Genomic DNA, 24174 nt, shown 5'->3' on the forward strand with positions numbered 1-24174 from the left:
TGAACTGGTACTACTGTACTAACATTGTAGGGCCAAAAAACAACTGAGGTCATACGCGCCTAAGTCAAAACTATAGAAAGCAGACACAGAGACAAGGGGAACGACTATATGTCAGTCCCAATGGAAAGAAGAGGAGACATCTAAACAAGGCACGTGGAAAAAGGAATGGAAAAAAAAAACACCACACAAAAATGAAGATCCAAACATAAAAATTAAATGGCCTTCACCATATTGCTTCGGCGGATTTCATCATCCCTGAAACTGCATAAAGTTATCACAGAATTACCCAGTATCTTCATTAATATGTTTTATTTTTTTTTTTAATGTTGAATGTCATGTATCAATTTGGAACATTAGGTTGGTAATGAGACAAAAGACACATAAATTAAAAACATCACTTTAGTTTAGTTTACTACTATTCATGGTTCAAAGGCCACAAGTTTGTTAAATGTTGTCTCATTACCATCATTCACTGAGATACAAAATATAATATAAAAAGTAAAAATTACAAAAAATAAAAAATTCACAACATAATATTTTGTAGTATATGATACTTCTAGAAACTATTTCTTTGTGAAGTAAAGCATTATTGAACATTCATTGTCTGCAAAGTCTTCATCTGTTTCTTAGGAAGTTGTCAATTGTGATCTTTGAATGTCAACCTCAACATCATTACTTTCCATGTCTATACTGGAATGGTTAGCATTAAATATTTCTTCAAAAAGCTGCAAAATATCTTAATGAAATAGATTTGCCAATAATAATTGGATTTTATTTCTTAGTCTCTATTATAATTATAAAAAAAGGCATTATATACATCCACTACATTATCAAAGCAAACAAAAATGACCTAAGAACAAGATATTATTGGGACTATCAATGAAGACAATAAAATGATATCATCTGCCAGTTGCTGATAAGCACTGAAATGAAATTGCAGAGACCCATTGGACCAAACATCATATTAATAAGAAAACATGATTTGAGGAACTAAGATCTACTTTCACTTAATTTTCTTTGACACAAATGGAGTCAGGGAACTGGTAATGACATTTTATCTTGTTTTAGAATGTAATAAAATAAGTTAGCAACCTTTCCTTCATAAATGTGTAATTGATTGCACAGAATGAACGGCATTACAATACGAGTGTGAAAAAGAGGGGCTGGGTAGAGGACAAGGGAGGGGTGTTGGAGGAAATTATCCATACTGCACCAAAAATCAAATGTATGTCATAAAAGTTGTTAGGTTCTCTAAAGCATAGTGGCGCATTGAATAAGATACAGTCTTCATACACCACACTATGCGAACAAATGTAATTAGAATGTACTACATATAAGACACAGGATTTCTACAGTATATATGGAACATGGAATCATAAAAAATATCTTGTGTTATTTCTGTAACACAATTTGAAAACAAACTCATGAGGCAAAAATTACTTTTGTAGAGCTAAAAGTGAATTTAGTCTTCAACACACATTCAGACTATTAAAATGTTTTCTTTAAAATAACTTTGTAATCCAACAACTGTCATGTGTAACACAAAAGTGGAACGTGGAAGAAGTGTTCACATAAGCTAATCACAACTCACCACAGTCTGATAGTTGACCTGAACTACTTCATCACCTTCCTCAATCTTTCCACATTGATGTGCAGGTGAGCTAAATTTAATCTCGCCTATTTGATGAATACCATGAAAAGAAGGCACCAGGAAAAAGCCCTGAAAAGAAAATAAGCTCTCCAAGTCCAGTAATAAATTAAACAGTTCTCACCATACACATATACAACAGTAGCAGAGGCAGAGAGAGAGAGAGAGAGAGAGAGAGAGAGAGAGAGAGAGAGAGCATTATTCACATAAAAACATGAAAGAAAAAGATTCATATCAATTGTACTAATTAAAATTTTACATATCCACAAAGAGATGATGCTAATCATCAGCAGTGCAGCAACTAGTTGTTTTCTATAAGTATGACACGATGGCACCTGCCAGACATCCTCAGATGCTGTGATGAAAATTGGAACGAGCTATCAATGTCGTACAATTGCGAACTTCTACAATAACAATACAGTAGGTGATTACATCAACTTTGTATAACAGCATTTATCCCAACGAGAGCATTCAGCCTTCATTTACACGCTGAAAACTTATCCTCAAGTTACAAGGGAACACCTTGGTACTGGGCTCCCCGATTTGCCTCAAAATGTGTGTGTGTATAAGCAGGTAGATGCCCCTTTTTCAAGTTCTCAGAATATGTCACCTGAGTAGGCCATAGTAAACGTAAAATGCTCTCAAAAGTTTTTCGAATAGAGTGCAAGGATTTTTGGGGAATAGTCACCAAATCAGTAGTGTGGTGCATCGTCAATTTGCTGGTTCAAGTTCGATTCCTGCTGCCACCTATCTACCATTATATATAAAACGAAAGCGTTGGTATGTTGATAGGACACAGTAAAAAACACACAAACACACACACACACACACACACACACACACACACACACACACACACACACACGCACACAAATTTCGAGTTTTCACAACCTAAGGTTGCTTCATCAGGAAAGAGGGAAGGAGAGGGAAAGACGAAAGGATGTGGGTTTTAAGGGAGACGGTAAGGAGTCATTCCAATTCCGGGAGCGGAAAGACTTGACTTAGGGGGAAAATAGGACAGGTGTACACTTGTGCGCGCGCGTGCGCACACACACACACACACACACACACACACACACACACACACACATCCATCTGCACATATACAGACACAGGCAGACATATGTAAATGCAAAGAGGTTGGGCAGAGATGTCAGTTGAGGTGGAAGTAGAGAGGCAAAGATGTTGAATGACTGGTGATGTACGAGGGGCGGCAACTTAAAATTAGTGGAGGTTGAGGCCTGGTGGGTAAAGGGAAGAGAGAATATATTGAAGGGCAAGTTCCCATCTCCGGAGTTCTGATAGGAGCCATGGCTCCTATCCTTGTAACCGCCCCCGGTGTAAAACCTGTCCCATGCACCCTCCCACCACCACCACCTACTCCAGTCCTGTAACCAAGAAGGTGAACATGATCAAAGGCAGAGCCACATGTGAAAGCACCCACGTGATTTACCAACTGACATGCCTACACTGTGAAGCATTCTATGTGGGAATGACCAGCAACAAACTGTCCATTCACATGAACGGGCAGACAGTGTTGTTGGGAATGAGGATCACCCTGTAGCTAAACATGCCTTGGTGCATGGCCAGCACATCTTGGCACAGTGTTACACCGTCCGGGTTATCTGAATACTTCCCACTGACACCAACCTATCAGAACTTCGGAGATGGGAACTTGCCCTTCAATATATTCTCTCCTCCCGTTACCCACCAGGCCTCAACCTCTGCTAATTTCAAGTTGCCACCCCTCGTACCTCACCTGTCATTCAACAACATCTTTGCCTCTGTACTTCCGCCTCGACTGACATCTCTACCCAACCTCTTTGCATTTACATGTCTGCCTGTGTCTGCATATGTGTGAGTGTGTGTGTGTGTGTGCGCGCGCGCGCGCGCGCGCAAGTGTATACCTGTCCTTTTTGCCCCCTAAGGTACGTCTTTCCACTCCCGGGATTGGAATGACTCCTTACCCTCTCCCTTAAAACCCAAATCCTTTTGTCTTTCCCTCTCCTTCCCTCTTTGCTGATGAAGCAATCTTGGGTTGTGAAAGCTCGAAATTTGTGTGTGTGTTTGTGTGTTTTTTATTGTCTCCTATCAACAAACCAATGCTTTCGTTTGGTAAGTTACAGCATCTTTATTTTATTTTTTCCTTAATTTTATTTTATTCCTCACAATGTTAAACTGTTAATTATAAAATCTGAACGTATTTATACAGTTTGATTTGTATATGCAAAGTAAATATATGTAGTTTATTTATATCAACTTTAATTTCACTAATTAATACAGTTAAAAAGGAATTGCTTAAATAGTACATTTCTGACAGATTGTGATTTCAATAGTTCCCAGACATTCTGTGCTGGTCTCTACAGTAGTGAACAGCGTCTCACCAAATGTATGCACGATTTTCTTGGGGGGACTCTTCTTATTTTATTGGGAAACGGAAACCCAACAAGAATTTTCTACCAGTGAAGTGATTGGTGAAAGTATCGAAACTAACCCCCCCCCCCCCCCCTCTCTCTCTCTCTCTCTCTCTCTCTCTCTCTCTCTCTCACACACACACACACACACACACACGCACACACACTTTTACTCTATGCAATCCTATTTAACTTAATGGTGATCACATTCCATATTTGTCAGAAAAATTTCAGTTTATTGCTAATGATACCTGGATAAAAAGCTTCGTATATCAACATTCAAGAAGACAGTGAAATATCACCAACTGTCAACAAAACTGCAACATGGAAGAAACGCTGGAAGAAGCAGATTACATTGGTATACATATGAGACACATAATGTCTAACTTCAACCCTGATTATATAATTAACAGTGTATCGAATGGATGCCAGTGTGAATCAACATATAACAGGACAATTGGCAAAGATTGTTTTGACAAAAAGCCCAATCTGTCCAAAACCACCCACTCTTATACAGCTCAGTAAAGCTGAACTGCTTCAGGGAAATTGTTCCTATGTGTATTTTTTTATGTATGCAAGAGCCTGCCAATAAATTTGGTCCTTGAGTTGCCAGTACCATCAAGAAATAAGAAGGATATAAGAATGTTGTCATTACATGCTCCAAGTCAGGGCAACTAATAAAAGAGCTTTATGTAAAATTTTTGGAAACAACATTAAAACCATATGTTGCTAACAACAAATTCCTTCTGTTGATGGGTTTTTGAGGTGACCAAGCAGATCTGACATTGTATGATGAGACATTCATCAATGAGGAAGGCAAACTAATGTGTACTGTGAAGATAATTCCACCCAAATGTACTCCTCCTCCTCAACCCTGTGATGTATGTTTCTATCGTTAAGTCAAAAATCTCATTAAAAAATAAATCAAACAATGGAAATTCCAGGTGGGAACGTCGACCATGCAACAAAAAGATAGGAAGTAGCAATCTATCTTTTTCTTACATTGTTAATTAATAGACTACAAAGTGTTCCTGAACTGCTACAACGGAAACAAGAATTATCATGCAGTTAAAATACATTCAATCATGCAGCATCAATTCAGTGCTCCTGTTTTCACCCCAGTAATTCAGTATGCATCAAAAATGACAGAAGAAAATCTTAATTTAAAAACCAGAATGAACTATGCTTTCCCCTAAGGCATAATTCAAATAATGTTCTTGCGCAAAACATTGTCATAAAACGTGCATAGCGTGAATGATATTTATGTTTTAAGTGTTTCTCTGACAATTATCACTCTACAAAATGTAATGTAACTTCTAATAATAAATAAAAAGCAGATAATTAATTGCCAGAATTTTCAGAAATTTTATTCATTCAAAACTCCACCAAATTATGTAAATTAATTTTTTAAATATATTAATTAATTTAATCAGTCATAACTACATAGAACATATTAATTTTACATATATAAATTAAGTGTTAAAATAAATTTAAATTTTATAATTAATAATTTAACATCATGAGGAATAATAATAATTCATGGTAACAGTGGGAACTACACCCAGGCCAGCAAGCTGACAATGTGCTAAACCACTGCGCCACACCACTGACTTGAAATTGATTGTTCAAAATTCCCTCACTAACTACCTGAAAAATTTGAGAGCTCATTTTATCTTTTCCTATGGCATATGGTGAGATACACAAGGAACTTGAAACAGGTTACTGTCTGCTTCCACTCTCATAGTTTGAGCCAAATCAATGGGCCCTGTCCCACATCCTCCCCTTGTTAGTAACAGCAGGGACAGTAGTGGTAGTGGTGACAGCAGCATCAATAACAAAAACATACTTCAGAGGCACATATAAAATTAACGTAAATTTAAGTTCATGTGTCAGTTGTAGTGGCACAAGTTTACTATTGATCTCAGCTTTTACCAAAGTGCTCACTGTATTAAAATATTGTGAGCATGATTAATCCTACACAGAAACATAATATCACAATGTTCAGGTATTTCTTCAAACATCCTGAGGGCGAGGATAACTGGAAACAAGGTTAGTTTGAATAGCAATTTCATGAACATATTCTTACACTAGAAATAGGATAGCATCTGAACAACTGATATTTACATTTTTAAAATGGGTTAAAGCGGTCACAGCAAGTCCCATTTTGCATCTTGGGATTCTTCTCATTCCACAGTAACAATTTTTTTTAAAATTATTCATGGGATCCAAAATGCTCTTTAAAATGCTCTTTACGATACATGTATATCTAGAGGACCATCAGTAGCTGCTATCGAAGAAAATGGGTTTTGTTTTCAGAAAATGTTGTAGCTACCACCATACTCACTGTACTCCTGTTATTGGAGCGTTGGAGTATGCCTCTACTTTTTTTTTTTTTTGTTTTCAAAACTTTAAAACAAAAATAGCTGTAGCTGTGTATCTGTCTGTATGGATTGATATGATATCTTTTTACCATTTTTTTTAAAAAAGCAACTATCCGCATCTCTCTTTGGTACCACAAGTTAATGGAACTGACTTCACCTCCTGAACAGCCTTCCCATAGCAGTATATCAAGGACACTTTATTAAGTGGTTTAAGAGGATGCACTAGTGCGCATTATATCTAGACAAGACATGAAGATAATTTTTTAGAAAAGTAGTTGCTTGCATGACTTTTCCCAAAACTTTATGGCTAAACAATAATAGTAAGTAAACAATGGTTACATCAATGATACATTAAATATTCGCAACACTATTTGGAAAAATATTTAGAATGTCACACAGTGGCAGGAATGGGAATCAAACTAATGCAGAATGAATTACAACTGACAGGATACACATGAGCAAAATATGAAAGGCTGAGACCTGGCAATGAGCAACATATGGAAGTGTGCCATTAGTTAAATTTTTATAACAGTGCTAATAGTAATTATATGTAGACAGCTAACACAAGAAGGAAATTACATTGACAGAATAAAACCAGTTCATGAGTAGCCAATTATGAAACTAGGTCACTGAAACTGTCTACTTTGTATAATTTTAATATATTTTTTTTCAGATTTGCCACATGGACTGTTGAATGGGGTCATACAAAAGCCATAAAAAAGTAAATATGCCACTGTTATGAGTTTTTTGTCTTGGGAATGGGTTAATCAATTACAAGTTCAGGATCTAAATTTGAGTGTAATGCAAAATGAGGCACATCAGATTGATCAAATAATGATGTTGGCTCCATTGGGACACTGCTGAAGTAAAGTTAAGTAACAATCAATACAGTGAATTTGTATTTTTGCTACAACTGGCAGCAATGAGTGGATGTAATGTAAGTTAGCAGGGAAAGGTGCTGTGCAGGAGGGGCATGCTTTGTCTTTTTCACATAGTGCAGCTGCAAACCCTGTTATCTGCAATGACCATCTAAGAAAGTGGAAATGATACGCGCAGGTAATAAATAGTAGACGTTTCATGTCACCAAAGTGGAAAGTGACTTATTGGCATGCTAAATAATAATTCTTATTGCTACAAAATACATATCAGTTCTCAAAAGCAACAAATGCACAAATAACTACAACAAAGTTAATGCATACAATATTGTTTGACTGCCAAGGCCAGAGACAAAATACTATGGCCCAATAGCTTCCAAATTCTGCTGCTTCAGAGCTGGAGAGATGATCACTATAGTAGAGTTTACAGGTAGCACACATTTTTTTCTATACTTTCTAATACTCACAAGGTCATCACCAGGCCTTTTCCTCAGGGTGGCAAGGTCAAGTGATGCTGGTTGAAGAACTAATGGATCCACAATATCTTGTATTATCCCATCTGCCAATTTTCCTAGTTCCTGACATGAAGAGCGAATCTCTTCTATAGGTCTTTCAGCAAACCGATCAAGATGGGCACATGTAGCTATCTTTAAACTTAGTCGTAGCAATGAAACCTTGCGTTCATGATACTCAAGCTGTCCTGTAAATGGTGACCTGTAATGAAATAGTCCTCCTTAACATTCCATGTTAACACTGTAGCAGTGAAAGTAAAATGGTGTTTCACTGATACACACACAAAGATATATAATGCACTTCAGTTTACTATGACACAAATAAGACATTGTGACACAAAGCACAATAAAATAACAAGACATATTTAAAAATTCAAATAAATAGAAACATACTTTTTAAGCTATGGGTTACTGAAAGAGCTTGCATCAGGACAGATGTTTACCCTAAAGCCCAAGAGTTAAAGTGAGGGGACTGATTACTGTGAAAGGGAAGCTACTGCTGCTTGCTGGTGGATTTTTTCTAAAGTAAAGGGAGGAGGAGATAATCATACGCATGGATATTAACACTGACAAAAATATTATGGAATTTGGAGAAAGATAATTTAAAGTTCATGACCTACAAGGGTATTCACAGTAAAAAACTATCTGTAAAAAGAGTAAAACAAAATATAGCAAATGTATTGAGTCTGAAAAAGAATACAGACAGCAAAAGCGTCTCATATGAACTTTATCCATACCAGTTCTGAAGGCCCAAGAAATTCTCTTTCACGTAACCTGTTGAAGAGGCTGTCAAAGTAGAGAGCCATTTTGATTCCCAAGGCTATTCTTCTGATCTCAAAAGTGAAATAAATATTAATCCAAACAACTGCTTGGGCTTTCTCCAGAGCATACAAGCCATTTACATTTGGAATATTGTTGTACAGTGATGTTCTATCAATAGCACCTGCCTCAACAAGGACAGTGGTAGAACTCAAGCTAGCAAGAACAGGATTAGGAGAAAACAGCAGTCTGTCTGTGGAGAAAAGGGTTAATGTATTAAATGATGTTTTACACACTTCAGAATCTTAAGATGGCCAATGCTTACCTGAAATTGGTAATGACTGACCAATGTTCTGATATAGTGCCTGAAATAAAAGGTAGAGAATATCTGGCTGGATTGCCAGTAAGATCAGGCCTGTTGACCTTGGCAGAAGTATTCACTGACAGTGAAAATTCAGTGTGTTAAAGATATTGTTTAGACCCTTAAACATAGTGTTAGTTCTGTTGTCCAATGGCTGACTCATCATTACAAAGGTTAGGAATGAGAAGTGGACCACAAGAAATAGGAGTCTCTGTACAAATGTATTTTGTACAGGAGATAAGTTGTCAAAGCAATAACAAAAGCTAGATTAGAAATTATGTGTAAACTACTACTCACTTTTCTTAAAAAAGCAACTGACATGGCCAATACATCAGGATTTTAGTTGACTAAGAGGTTATATCAATGGTGTTAGTGTTACAATGCATATGGAAAAACATAGCTTACAATGGTATAGGTACAGCACTATTTGAATTTCCAGTCAAAAAACTCTTATTCTTATACATACACCAACAACGAAAAATTAATGCGACTTTTCTGGCGCTATTTTGATGCCTAATGAGGGTTCTGCAGACTTGCCAATTTGTATCACAGCCATTAGGAGATGCTCTTTTGACTTCCTGCTACTGTGTTGCTACTTCGTAGCCGACTGAGCATTCGAGCAGACTGCACAGAACTCTTCATGGGTTTCAGATAGCATCACGCCCTTGGAACCTAATATCCAAAGAGAAGAGGAAGAACATGGTGTACAGTTGATTTATTTCTTAAGTTCAAATACTAAGCTCAAGATGCATGAGGTGTGTTAATGAAACGTGTGACTTTTTGGTGACTACTGCTTACTTCATACACTCAGTTTTAATTTATGTTACTCGCTGAGCCATTTACTTGAATCTGATATACTGTAATTACTTACTTATACAGGACTTGTTTTCTTACCTACATGAACAAAACTTGTCTTGGAATGGGACTACTTGCCTAAGCAGGTTATGGAAATTATTCGTTATGATTTTCATTAGAGCAATTCCTCTTTTAATTTATGGGCATGGAGGGCCAAGTAGTTTTTCTTGAGTAACTTAGAGCAATTTTTTTTTTTAGACACAGGCTACACAACTGTTAAGGGAATTTAATAAAAGACTGTTGATTTTGTATCAGTAGCCAAGACAATAATCTAAATCACCAGTACCTGTTCCAATTCAATGTTCCCTCTCTTCTCTCAAGCTATCTGAAATAAACAGCATACTGGTGCCTGAAGATAAATTGTATCCTTACTGTAAGTGTTCAAAACCCAAGTTAAGCGAATACACACTTGAGGAATATTGATGTGCTGATGTTACTTTTGATGTTTTCCCTTGGTAGCTCCATGGATAAATGTCAGATGCCCAAGGGCCAGAGGCTCAATTCCTGATTGGTTCCTGACATTTTTTCGACTTAACACCTGTTGACATCAAGGTCATTACAGATGAGCTAATGGTCAGATTGGAGAAGGATGAGGCAGGACAATGGAACAACCTTGCCATATTCTTTATGTGATTTATGGACCCTACAAACAGTGCACATCTGGATGGCTAGACAGACATCTAAAGCCTGTTTCTTCCAGAGGTGAGTCCAATGCTGTAATTAGTGAGCCAAGTTGCTCAAGTTTTTTAAGAAACCATGTCAACAGCACTGTGGTTCATAATACACATTAAGAAATCAACAGCCTGGTTGTAAGGTAATTTTGAGTTTATTATCTTATCAATATCAGTGATATTCTTTATGTGATTTATGGACCCTACAAACAGTGCACATCTGGATGGCTAGACAGACATCTAAAGCCTGTTTCTTCCAGAGGTGAGTCCAATGCTGTAATTAGTGAGCCAAGTTGCTCAAGTTTTTTAAGAAACCATGTCAACAGCACTGTGGTTCATAATACACATTAAGAAATCAACAGCCTGGTTGTAAGGTAATTTTGAGTTTATTATCTTATCAATATCAGTGAAAGCACAAGCTTCTATTGGACAAGATGGCGCAGGAAATCATTCAAGACTTTTTTTCATGGGCTCATGCCACCATTCTAGGAAAATCTTGGGAAACCTGGTAGAATGAATGGAAAAGAACTTTAAACCTATTTCATCTAAATATGAATCAAATATCCTACACACAGTACAACTTATAAATCTTATCAGTTTAACACAACACCAACGTTAAGTAACGGGAAAATCTGTTACCTACTGTGGCAGTGGTGATAAACAACTGTTGTCTAGAGTTAATAAGATAGTAACTGATGAGGTAATGCTAGCAGACAATGAAATGTTCAAGAAAGCAATTTAGATGTTTTCTTCACATATGTCATTTTGAATTGCTGGTCATTCATTAGCAGGCAGAGCATGTCAACACAATGTATCAGTTCCGCAGAAATTTGTAAAAAGTTACTTCAGACTGTGTACATGCCCAGTTTTTTCCAATATGCAGTGGATTCCAAATTTCTGGCAATAAGCATTCACTAGACACTACTTACAATGTTGTTAGGAGTGACTATGTGTATTTTCATAGCTATGTGTAAAATCCAAAAAGTTGTGTATCTTTTTTTCAATTAAGATTTAATCGTTACCCTTGAGCCTCTGTATAAAGTGTGCCAACCACATAGAATATTGTCTCGTACTGTTTCTTGCCGTTTTACAATTGTGAGCCTATATCTATTCCTTCAGCCACACAGTGATAAGTTGTGCTGTCATATGTTCATGTGAGCGTCAGTAATATAAAACAGTGACATAGGTGAGAAAAACTGATTATTCGTGTAAGAAAATGACCTAGTTATGAGCTAGCAGCACAATGTGCCTACAACATAATTAGTAATCACGCAAGTGGTTGGCTGGGATCTGATGCAACAGCACAGTTTAATACTTAGAGTGCTTCATACTGTGTGGTAACACTTGTATGTGGCAATAAAGTGATATAAAGAAAGTTTTTTGTTATTATTTAATTAAAACAGTGATTGAGCTCATATAATTAATTAAACTAAGATTACACTGTGATTTTGCTCATACTGGTTTACGTTGGTAACACAAACACAGCTTTCTTTATATGTGTACAGAGTAGCTACGCTTCCACTTGCTACAGGTTTAATGTTGGAATTTTTTGAGGACATGTAATTTTCCTATCATTAATCTTGAATTCCAATGTCACGAAAAATTTTATCTGACATCAACCTGCCTGGAAGTAACAAACAGACTGTTGTAAATTCTTGCAGGATTGAAGAGCATCTTAAATTACATTCACTGACATGTAGCAAACCAGACATTCATTGGCAGAAGTTGCAAAAAAACAGGACAACAGGAAAAGACAACAGAAAATTTGAGATACAAGTGTGTGTATACTCTGAGTGGCTTGTTTTTCTTCACATGATGGTATATGGTTGAAAAATATGTTCTAATGTGAGGTCAATTGTTCAACACACTAAAATGTGCTGGGCAGTTATTTTGGGTGCAACCTGCATACTACCAAGCAGTTTTGGGCCAAGTAATGTAAATGGGATATCAGATATTTCAGAGGGGATCCACATCAAATAGAACCTGTGGAGACACATTCATCCAAAAAGAAATCAAAACAAAGGTCCCGAATTTTCAAGATGATTATGCAGAGGAAAGAGCAGAAAGATTAAATAGGGTGTAAGACAGGGATGTAGTCTTCCATCCCTATTGTCCAATCTATACACAGAAGAAGCAATTATGCAAATAAAAGAAAGTTTCAAGAGTGGGATAAAAATACAGGGTGAAAGAATATCGATGATAAGATTCACTGACGACTTTGCTATCCTCAATGAAAGTGAAGAAGAATATAGAATCTGTTGAATGGGATGAACAGTCTTATGAGTGCAAAGTACGGACTGAGAGTAAACTGCCAAAGGACAATAGTAATGAGGATTAACATAAATGTGACTAACTAGAAACTTAATGTCAAAATGAACTGTCACAAAGTAAATGAAGTTAAAGAATTCTGCTACTTTGGATGCAAAAGAAACCTATGACAGACGAAGGAATCAGAAAACAAAAACAGACAAACACAGGCACAGTGTGTGTTCCTAGCATTGGAAGTCTACTGGTGTCAAATATATGCCTTAATTTGAGGAGGAAATTACTGGGAATGTACATTTGGAGCACAACATTGTATGGCAGTGAATCATGGGCAGCGGGAAAACTGAAACAGAAGGGAATTTAAGCATTTAACATATGGGGTCACAAAAGAAAGTTGAAAATTATTGGACTGGTAAGATAAAGGAATGGGGAGGTTTCCCACAGAATCAATGAAGAAAGGAACACATGGGAAACACTGAAAATAAAAAGGAACAGGATTAAGAACATATGTATAAGCATCAGAGAATAAGCTTCATGGTACTACAGGGAGCTGTAAAGGGTAAAACCTGTACAAGGCAGGAAGATACTGAAATAATTGAGGACATAGGGTGAAAGTGCTGCACTGAGATGAATGAAAATGAACGAACAAACAAACAAACAAACAAACAAACAAAAAAATAAACAGAAACACACACAGGCATGATGGACACCACATAACACCTTAATATGAAAGGTTGGGTATGGATTTGATCCACAGCCCTCCCAAATGTGAGTCCAGTGTGCTAACTGTTATACAACATTGCACTGTAGTTGTCACTGGAGAAACCTAATGTGTTATGGACAGCTGATTAGGGCACTCCTTCTCAAAGACAATAAACACACGAAGAAGTTGCAGGCTATTATAAGGGTATGCAACTTCACAAAGCTTAGTTTATTCAGTCTTGCCGTGGCCCCAGGTGTGTGTGTGTGTGTGTGTGTGTGTGTGTGTGTGTGTGTGTGTGTGTGTGTGTGCGCGCGCGCGCGCGTGCGCTTTTGCTAGAAAAAGAGTCATTGTTCAAAAGCTATTGTGGATGCTGGTTTCTGCTATGTGTTTCTATGTTCCACACATTGATCTGCTGTAGGTGAGTGGCTTTCCTTTATTTTACGGCTAATCACTTACAGCAAAATCTCTAAAAAGTGTATGTTACAAATTTCAAAAATGGAAACCAAAACAGAAAGATAAGCTAAATCTCAACAATACTTTCCTGTACTGTGTCCACTAAATACCTTCTGGCTCTCCTGGGGTGCTAAGAGGGTGAGGTAAATAAAAACCTTAAATTTGTAATAACAAAGCGAAATTTCGCGCCGTTATCCTGTAAATTGGTAAGCATGCAACAAGCAGAGTGCAGAATGGCCTGTAGGTGGCAGAATAGTGCAGATGCACATATACCGTTGCATTATCAGTATAAAGATGGCTGCCCCACTTGCGACTTGCACCAGGGAAGAACAACAGTGTTCTGTTATTCGGGTTTTGCGTAGTGAAGGTGTGAAGCCTATTGAAATTCATCGACAAACGTTCAGTACGGTGATGCATGTCTGTCACAGCAGCAAGTCTACGAATGGAGTAGGAAGTTCGCAAATGGTGTGACTTCAGTGGAAGATGCTCCTCGATGTGGATAGGAGGGGCGTGGGGTCAGCACACCGCTCTCCCGAAGCGTTATGATGGTATTCTTGACCGAAGCCGCTACTATTCTGTCGAGTAGCTCCTCAATTGGCATCACAAGACTGAGTGCACCCCGAAAAATGGCAACAGCGCATGGCAGCCTGGATGCTCACCCATCCAAGTGCCGACCACACCCGACAGCGTTTAACTTCGGTGATCTCACAGGAACCGGAGGAAAACCACCGAGTGACACTGAATGACATTGCAGCATGTTTACAGATTAGTCATGGGTCAGCACACCACATTGTGAATGATGTGCTCTAGTTTCACAAAGTGTCTGCAAGATGGGTGCCACGGCAGCTGACTCCTGAAATGAGAGAATGACGTGTTGATGTTTGTGAACAACTTCTTTGGCGCTTTGAACGAGAAGGTGATGGCTTCCTTGCAAGAACCGTCACTGGGGACGAAACCTGGGTTCACTTCCACCAAAAGGAAACGAAGAGAGCGAGCAAGGAATGGTACCATTTCTCATCACCAAAACCAAAGAAGTTTCGAACCGAACCATCAGCAGAGAAGGTTATGCTGACTCTCTTTTGGGGGACGAAAAAGGTGTCATTTTGGAGCATTACATGCCTAGAGGGATCACTGTCACCAGTGCATCATACACAGGTCTCCTAAAAAATCATCTGCTGCCTGCAATCAAATAAAAGCGACGTGGATTGCTGTCAGCAGGTGTCCTTTTGCAGCATGACAATGCAAGGCCCCACACTGCCCATACAACAGTTGCAACAATCACAGACCTGCATTTTGAGTGTCTTCCTCATCCACCATACTCACCAAGACTTTGCCCCAAGTGATTTCCATATGTTTGGACCACTCAAAGATGCAATGGGAGGAAAGAAGTTCCGTTCTGATGAAGAGGTACACCACGTGGTGCATGAGTGGTTGCGCAGACTACCAAAGGAAATTTTTTCTAATGGAATTTATGCACTTTGTAAGTGCTGGAGGACTTGCATTGAGTGTGAGGGAGATTATGTTGAATAACATATAAATAAATAATATTTTAAAAAATATTTAAGGTTTTCATTTGACTCACCCTTGTATGTTGTCATATCTGAACTCTGCTACATGTATGTAATAACAACAGATATGTCTGCACAACATACGCAGATACAAAAGTCAATGTATCTCCAGATTTATTGTCACTTTTTGATTAAGGGCACATTTCCATGCTTTCATTAGGGTACAAGTTACTTCATGGACCTCCCTTGCATTTTTGTGGTATATGTACAATATATGTATATAATATGAATCAAAGCACTTACTGGCCACTTGTCCATGTTTATGTAATATGGTTCTTTGAACTGCACTGCCATTTTAATTTTTATAGTGAGAAGCACAGTGAGTCAAACACAGTGAAAATGTAAACATTCAGTCACATTCAATGGCACCAAATTGTCACCTTCAGATCCAATCTGAACTTTGGGCTATGCTGAAAATCAGTCTATCATCCCAAACAAGGTTTCAAGGAAGGGATTCCGATATTACACCCTAGCATATAAGCATGGGGAGAAAAAAAAAAAAAAAAAAAAAAAAAAAAAAAAAAAAAAAAAAAAAAAAAACCCTAACGTGGAATTCTCATAAATTTGGGAAGGAGGTTGGAGAATGAACCAAATAACATTAAATTTTACCACCAGTGAGGGTATTCTGAAGTCTGTAACTATTTTGGTTATTTGGGACTGATACTATGATGTGGTACGAGATGGAGTGACCATCTGAAATCTAGGATGGAAAAGATGAACACAGCAATGATCTGTTGGTGAAGCCCATTATTAGACTGCAGTCAGCCTCACTGAAGTTGTTGAGAGAATTCAGAAATGTGCTGATAAACTCTTAATGTGGTAAATACAGCATTTATTAATGTGTCTGGTGTGCTAAGATAGCTTAACTGGAATCATTAGCAGAGAGAACAGTTTCCAACACCTGAAGTACATGACACAATGCCTTAACATATTGAGCCAAAGGACAGCTGATGTTGAAATCATCAATATGGTGGACAGCTGAGCCTCGAAAGCTGTTACCAACAACATGAAAGCATTATTAAAAAAGAGAAAACAAACTAATGGTGGGACCTTCACAGAAATAAGGGGGGTTTGGAAGTGTGTGTACTGTGTCATTCCATGGTTGCATGCATGACATTTTGAAAACAAATACATTTAAAAAAGCATCATGCCTTACTTGGTAAAACTTTTAATTTCTTACATTACAATAGACTGCATCTTAAGTAAGTCAGGCAACAAGTTTGATCCAGTTAGCTAAGATAAATACAGATAATAGAACCAAATTGAAATTTTTGTTGTCTGTGTCACGAATGGGAACATTTCTTATCCAGACATGTAGATATTTTGTTAAAATTCCATTCTCTTGGCTCATAAGTTTCACTGAAACACTGTTTTATTGTAAATTAATTTCTCGTGAGACAACAGAATAGATCATGGTGGTGGTATGTATAGGGTGCTCACAGCAATGTTGTACTGTCTTCACAATTACTGATATGTCTTCCCTCTACTTGTCTTCATTTAATGAGCAAAAACAACACTCCCCATTGGAATGCACATCATTGAGTAAGACTTGGTTAGATTCTTCCTCATATTCCTTCACTTCTGCAAAATAGTCCTGCTTCCTCCTAGCACTAGTACAAAATCTCCTGGCTTAATGTTACTGTATCTTTGTTGGATGAGGACTTTTCCTTCATTTCTTCTTCCCCTCCATGCGGATACAACTAAACTGTCACTGACTCTACATCTATACTCTGCAAACCACGGTTAGTTGCATGGCACAGGGTACATCCCACTGTACCAGTTATTACAGTTTCTTCTTGTTCCTTTCACATATGGAGTATGGGAAGAACAAATGTTTGAATGCCTCGGTGCCTGCAGTAATTATTGTAATCTTGTCTTCACGATCCCTATGTAGTGATAAGTAGGGGACTTTTGTACATTCCTACAGTCATCATTTATAGCCAGTTCTAAAAACTTTGTTAATAGACTATCCTGGAATAGTATACATCTAGCTTCACGAGTTTTCCAGTTCAGTTCCTTTAGTATCTCAGCAACTGACAAGTTAAGCAAACCTGTTACCAATTGAGTTGCACTTCCCTGTATAACTCAATGTGTGGGTTCCACACACTTGAGCAATATTCTAGAACTGGTTGCTCAAGTGATTTGTAAGCAGTGTCCTTTGTAGACCAATTGCACTTCCCCAGTATCCTACCAATAAACCAGTCCACCAACTGCTTCACCCACGACTGAGCCTATGAGATCATTATATTTCATATCCCTACATTGTCATACGCAGATATTTGTTTGAGCTGGTGATTCCAACAATAACTCATTGATAGTATAGCCATAGGATCTACAGTTTTTCATTTTGTGAAGTGCACAATTTTATATTTCTTAACATTGAGAGCAAGTTGCCAATCTTCGCACAACTTTGAATTCTTATCAAGATCGGACTTAATATTTATGCAGCTTCTTTCAGATATTACTTCATTACAGATAATTGCATCATCTGCAAAAAGCCCCATGCCACAATTAATATTGTCTGCAAGGTCATTAACATACAGCATCAACGGTAAGTGTCCTGACACACTTCCTGGGGCAACCTGAAGTTACTTCTACATCAGGCAATGACCCTCCATGCAAGTTAACATGCTGTGCCATTCCTATCCAGTCGCAAATTTCACTTGCTACCCCATGTGAGCGTACTTTTGACAATACGCGTAGATGTGGTACTGAGTCAAATGCTTTTCGGAAACTAAGAAATAGTGCACTGATACAATTGCATTGATCCAAAGCTTTCAGTACATCATGTGAGAAAAGTGCAAGTTGGGTTCTACATGATTCACGGTTTCGGAATCCATACTGGTTGACATTGAGGTGTTCATTCTGTTCAAGATTCCTCTTGTTCAGAGGTTACAGATACTTTCAACACTCCTTATTTACTACATGTTGTCACATAATGAACTTTACGAAGGGATTGAATTGTTGTAGATTTTCCCAGTGTCCGTCCTGAAATGACAATGATGCTTTAATTTCCTGTGCAGTTGTGTTACACCTTTTTAAATTCTGTTTTGCACATTTCTAGAATTCATAAGGCAAGTAATATCTCGATACGATTTCACCATTCGCCACACAGTTCTTTTCAAAGTTTCCTTGAGCTGTTTGGCAACTTCTCTTCACCTTAGCAACTGCTTTCCCTAATGATCTGCTACTGTTATATGAATCCTTTAGTGGAGATGCTTCGTCTGTCTTGTCTAATGATTTCAGCTTTTTCTCTGCTGCTTCTGCCTTACCCAATCTTGCTAACACATGAGTTTTAACTCCTTTCTATCAGTTTGAAGTGCTTGTTTTCTTTCATCCTTCGAAATTAAAACCTTTCACGCTCTTTCGATTGATATTCTGCATACTTCACTGGATCCTGTTCAAGTTTTTTGCCAAACACATGTGCTCTCTCAGCAGACGACTTTCTTAAACTGAGACATAGTTTAGACACCTCAAAAGCAAATAACTATGTAATTTTTTAGTTTGCGTAGTATCACTGAATAGGAAAAGTTAATATGATGCGGTAAAGCAGTGTCACACACCCAACACAATTTTAGGCACAAAAGAATCAAGCTATAAAGAAAAATTGTTCTAGAAAAGTGCAACCCATTCACACAACCTCAATTTCAGAAGCTTTCAAACTGATAATTTCATTACTTTTGCTATAATATAAACAAAATCATGTTTTGTGTTGGCTGTGTGACAAAGGATCATTAAGGCTTATTTTGATACATTACACATGGAAAAGCTCAGTTGATTTGCTTCAACATTTCACATAAAATTCTACAACATCTGAACAGCTACTGTGGCAAATGGCAGCAATAGAGAAACAAAAAAAGCAGGTGATCAGGGTAGTCAACCCTCAAGCAACGATTTCCCTTTACTGGACAGTTCTACAACGATGAAACTGAAATATCTATAGAAATAAAATACTGCAGTATTTTAAAAAAAATAAGTTGTTTAATTGTCAGAAGGGATCTTTTGCTGTAAGAAGTTTCTATTACATTTATGTTGCACTGTTTCAGTTTTTGTGTACAGAGGGTCTTTACATGGAATGAACCTCTCTAGACCTATATTAAGCCTGTAAAGAGGCACTGTAAAAATCCTCTTTCCTCATAGCATATTCATGAGAGTAATAGGCCAGGGAGTTAGTTGCTACTGGTGGTATGAAGCATCCTCTGCCTTGCACTGCTAGTGGGTTGTTTAGTATGTGGGTAGATTTTACAAGAAATTTTACAATACGCTTTATACCTCCAATGCTGTCAACCAAAATAGAAAGCAAATCCCCAGATACCATGTTTGCCTTTTCATATCTGCAGCGTACAATAATGGCTCTTCTCACTGGAGATCGAATTTATGTATGAGGTGGCCTGTGTGGTGAATGTCTAAACAGGTCCAGTGGGGTACTTACATGTTTTGCACAGGAATGTTGACAGCACATGCCATGAAGTATGATGGGAACAAAAGGGTGTCAGCCAATGAGTGAGCAACAAACAGATGATGTGCTTTGAATATATTCAGAAGGGAAGCTGAAACATTGCTGTAAACGAGATTATAAACATAATGCAAGGACAAGTCCCGACCCATGATGTACTCGAAAAACAATGAAATATTTCTCTGTTCTATGTTGCTACGAATCGATCTGCACAAGCACAAAGAGTACGGGGATCAATTTTTTTAATTAACTCAAGGGAGGAGATAGGTGGATCAATGTTTTTAATTAAACAATTAATTCGTGGGAGGAGATAGTAGGATCAATGTTTTTTTAATCAAATCATGGGAGGATTGCCAAGAAGGATGATTTATAAAAAGCAAACAAGACCATGGTTTCAATTTCACAGCTAGAAATACATTGTCCATGTTCTCACCTCATGTTGGTTACACAAAACTGATATGTTGCCAACCTATGAGCTGTACGTAAGCTCCACAGTGGCTGCAACTGGCACTGATCTAGACTTTAGTCTGCTTGTGTTCAGAGAGAGGTGCCAGTTTTACTTGACTTATGCCACAGGACAGGAGGGGGGACAGGGCAGGTGTCAGGTTGGTAAGGAAAAAAACTGTAAGAAACAAAAATGTATGGATAAGCAATTAAACTTACAAGTCATTTGTGTGTTCCCTACAGAAATTGCTCTTTCTTTCTGCTATACTGTACATTTCATTTAACCTTATCCCACTAAAGTGATGTTTCAAGTGGTATGCACTATTTTAATACCTTAAAGAAAAACAAATTCAGTGGTACCTTAAACAGAGAAAACTACTACATTCACTAATGTTGGAACTACAAACATTCTGAAGCAACTTGAGATAGTCAGTACAATTTTTAACTCTTTGGAAGCATAATGTTGATTTTCAGAAGTTAAAGAAATATGATGACAAAAACAGGAAGGCAAAATGCATCAAGTCTTCAGGAACACCAGTCCAAAAATATAGACATAAGGTAAAGAAAGAAAGAACATAAACAATGAGGAGCAACAGGTAAGATTCTTATTATTTACATTTAGAATCAAAATTACCATAAATACACATAGCTCTAACCACCTTTGAAAATAATAAAATGAATGTAAAATCAAACATACCTGTCAAGCCAGCAAACAAGTGGCTTCACAGCACTAATTACATTGGCTACATCCGCCAGTGTCTGAGTACTGACTGGAAGTGAGACAGTATTCTGCAATAGTTCCTTGTATAGGCTGTTAGCGGAGCAGGACAAACGCAGTGCAAGCAACTGCAAGTTTTCTCTGTCCAGTTCATAGTGCTACAAAAAATATTAAATGACAGTGCTGTTTCAATGAGCTATTACTCAGTATCTTACACCAAATAAGGAAAAAAACAACCCAGAGACAAATATATATATCCTTTCATTAGTGTTGAAAGAGAGGATAATAACTGAACACACAAGATTCATATGATGGTTTGCACATTATTTACTTTACTGAATGCGATCTACACACTATAAATTTCATTAAGTGACTGAATACAGCAGCAGTGAAGAGCTTCTAATAATGAAGATCTCTGTTATAGTGTTACTAATCGCACTATTTGAAGAGGTTTACATCAAATATTACAATACAATAACTAAACCGCTTTAATATTTAATAAGCAATTCAACCCTGCACTTACAAAATCTCTTAAATGTTCGACAGCTTCCAAAATAAGTTCCTGGTGACCAAGTTTGTATACACCCAAGTGATCAAGATCGTCAGGTCTCAGGTTCAATAGCTGCTGCCCGCTGACTTCATTGTTCAAAAAGGAATGGATATATGGTAACACTGCGTTGTCGAGTCCTACGATCACCAATAATAAAGATTTACTGATCACAGTGGAACCATAAACACACACCTGTTGTTTACACACAAATTTAAATTTTACTAATAATTCAAGTTTTTACACACCTTTCAACCATTCTGTTACTTGCTCAGGTTTCCATTCCGCTACGTTGACGTATGCCATCTCACGAAACCATTCCTATCAATTTGTATTTTTTTGTGATTTTCTGCAGCACATAGGCACCTACCGTGAAAGCTACCTAACAACAAGTATAGCCTAAATCGCAGTACAAACATTTCACTTCCTTTACTTTCGCTGTCGTTGCACTTCAATATCGTTAAGAGGGTACGTGCTATCCTCATCAACACCCACATAAAACGTATTTACTCCCATACTCCAAATCCACAATACACTTGCACCTCTGATGAAAGCGAAACAGCACCAATCAATGATAGGCGTAACCCATCAAAGATATTAATTTTCAAATAAAACAGCAACCTGCACAATGCAAAAGGTCTTTATGACATTAAATACAATTTATTTTCATTCTGACTGAAATAAACTCTATAATAAGTAAGATGCAGACCAAAGATCTGCTCATTCTGACGGAGTATGACACTACGACACAGAACATCAAAACATAAGTAGTACAACGCTAAGGAAACAGAATGACAGCAGCGCTCCTAGTGGTATGGCGGTGAACTTTGAATACTAGAAGATATGGCGCCAAAATCAGTATTTTTAATTCTAAATACACGATGTAGATGACACTATATTTCATTTATATTTCACATGTGGGCGTCTTAATTTAGCAGTAAAGTGCGTGCCTGGAAACAAAAGTTTTTTGACCTTGCAAAGTAACATATTAGAGAAATCTTGATTTGCACTAAGCAACACTTTGAAGTGTGTGTATAGAGCTGACAGCAAATAAGAGACCAGTTGTGACATTGTTAATTTACAGAGCAACTACAGGGAATCTCGGAATCTTTCTCAAACATAATCAAGCAGTTTTGTCAAAATTGTATAAAAACACATTTCAGTCATATTACTAGGTGACTTTAATGTAAATTTCTTGACCGAAAGAAGTGATAGAATAGAATTAGAGCAATTGATGAGTGCTTACAACTTAGTGCAAATAGTAGAATTTCCCACTAGGATACGGTACCTGACCATTCTACTACTCTTATTGATAATGGTTTTGTTAATAAGTCTAGGCACAGCAGCTTGTCAGTCAGTCAAGTCTTAAGTGGGCTGTCAGACCATGATGATGTACTTCTTACTGTCCCTCAGTTTGATCTTAAGATAAAAATAAAAACTATCTGAAAAACTCTGAGACCAATAAATAAAGAAACAATGTAGACATATTGGTAGGAGCAACAAGTAGTAGACTGGTTTTAAGTATATAATTCAACAGAAGTTAACTCAAAATTCATTGTCTTTATTAATCAAATAACAAGTCTTTTTGAGGAAGTATTGCCAAAGAAAAGAGTCACAGAAAACAAGTTTAACACTACCTTTAAGTCATGGGTTACCCATGTAAAACAAAAAGAGAATTCTATGGGTCAGCCAGATTGTCTAACAATATTGACATGAAGAGGCAAGGTAAATGGATTCTAAGATGTTAAGGAAAGTGATATAGAAATCGAAAAGCATGCACTTAAAAGAGAAAATTGATAAATCGGTTAACAAAATGAAAACCATATGGAAATATGTGAGAGGTGAGACTGGGAAAAGATCAACTGCCAAAGAAATTACTAGTTTAAGAAATGGGTGCAATACAGTGGATGATCCTGAAATAGTGGCTAATATTTTCAATAACCATTTCTTAACAGTCACAAAACAAATGGGGTGCCTAGGTACTGTAAATAAAGATACACATTAAGTAACAAAATGTTTGGAAAATGGCAGTGAAAGAAATAGAAAAAGTAATTCTGTCTTTAAAAAGTAAAAACTCTGTTGGAGTTGATAACATTTCCACCAAGTTACAGAAATTTTGTTGTAGTGAAAAAGTACAGTCCTCAGCCATATTTGTAATATGTCACTGGAGGAAGGCGTATTCCGTGACAGGCTAAAATGTGGACTTATACGACCAATTTATAGAAAGGGGGAAAAGATTGATGATGCAAATTATCGACCCATTTCATTACTCTCAGTTTTTCCTAATGTACTAGAGAAATTGGTGCACAAGAGAGTGGTTGAGCATCTTAGTAAATACTGCACCCTCAGCAGTTGCCAGTTTGGCTTTCAAAAAGGGTATCAACCGAGGATGCTTTTGTTGACAATGTTTTAGAATCTATAAATAATAATATGTTGACAGTTCGAATACTTTGTGACCTGTCAAAAGCTTTTGACAGTGTAAGTCACCACTTTCTTCTGAATAAAGCCAAACCCCAGGAATGAGTGGAACAGCAGTCAAATGGC

At 37.3% G+C, this 24174-nt stretch overlaps 1 protein-coding gene across 4 annotated transcripts in view; it reads right to left on the bottom strand.

The window, feature by feature from the left end:
• The window catches only part of LOC126204418 (connector enhancer of kinase suppressor of ras 2), a 136817-nt gene extending 114456 nt beyond the window's left edge, over window positions 1–22361 (bottom strand). The window contains exons 1-5 of one of the 4 annotated variants that reach the window (XM_049938804.1): window positions 21879–22361; window positions 21607–21770; window positions 21063–21241; window positions 7786–8032; window positions 1592–1720 (exon numbers count right to left, since the gene is read on the bottom strand). In XM_049938804.1, the coding sequence (XP_049794761.1) occupies window positions 1592–1720; window positions 7786–8032; window positions 21063–21241; window positions 21607–21770; window positions 21879–21936 (777 nt within the window). In that variant the 5' untranslated portion in view covers window positions 21937–22361. The remainder of the gene's footprint in view (window positions 1–1591; window positions 1721–7785; window positions 8033–21062; window positions 21242–21606; window positions 21771–21878) is intronic. The other 3 variants (XM_049938802.1, XM_049938801.1, XM_049938803.1) reach the window with 3 other exon arrangements.
• Window positions 22362–24174: the final 1813 nt, after the last annotated feature.

This window comes from Schistocerca nitens, chromosome 9 (genome assembly GCF_023898315.1).
Source record: "Schistocerca nitens isolate TAMUIC-IGC-003100 chromosome 9, iqSchNite1.1, whole genome shotgun sequence".
NCBI lineage: Eukaryota > Metazoa > Arthropoda > Insecta > Orthoptera > Acrididae > Schistocerca > Schistocerca nitens.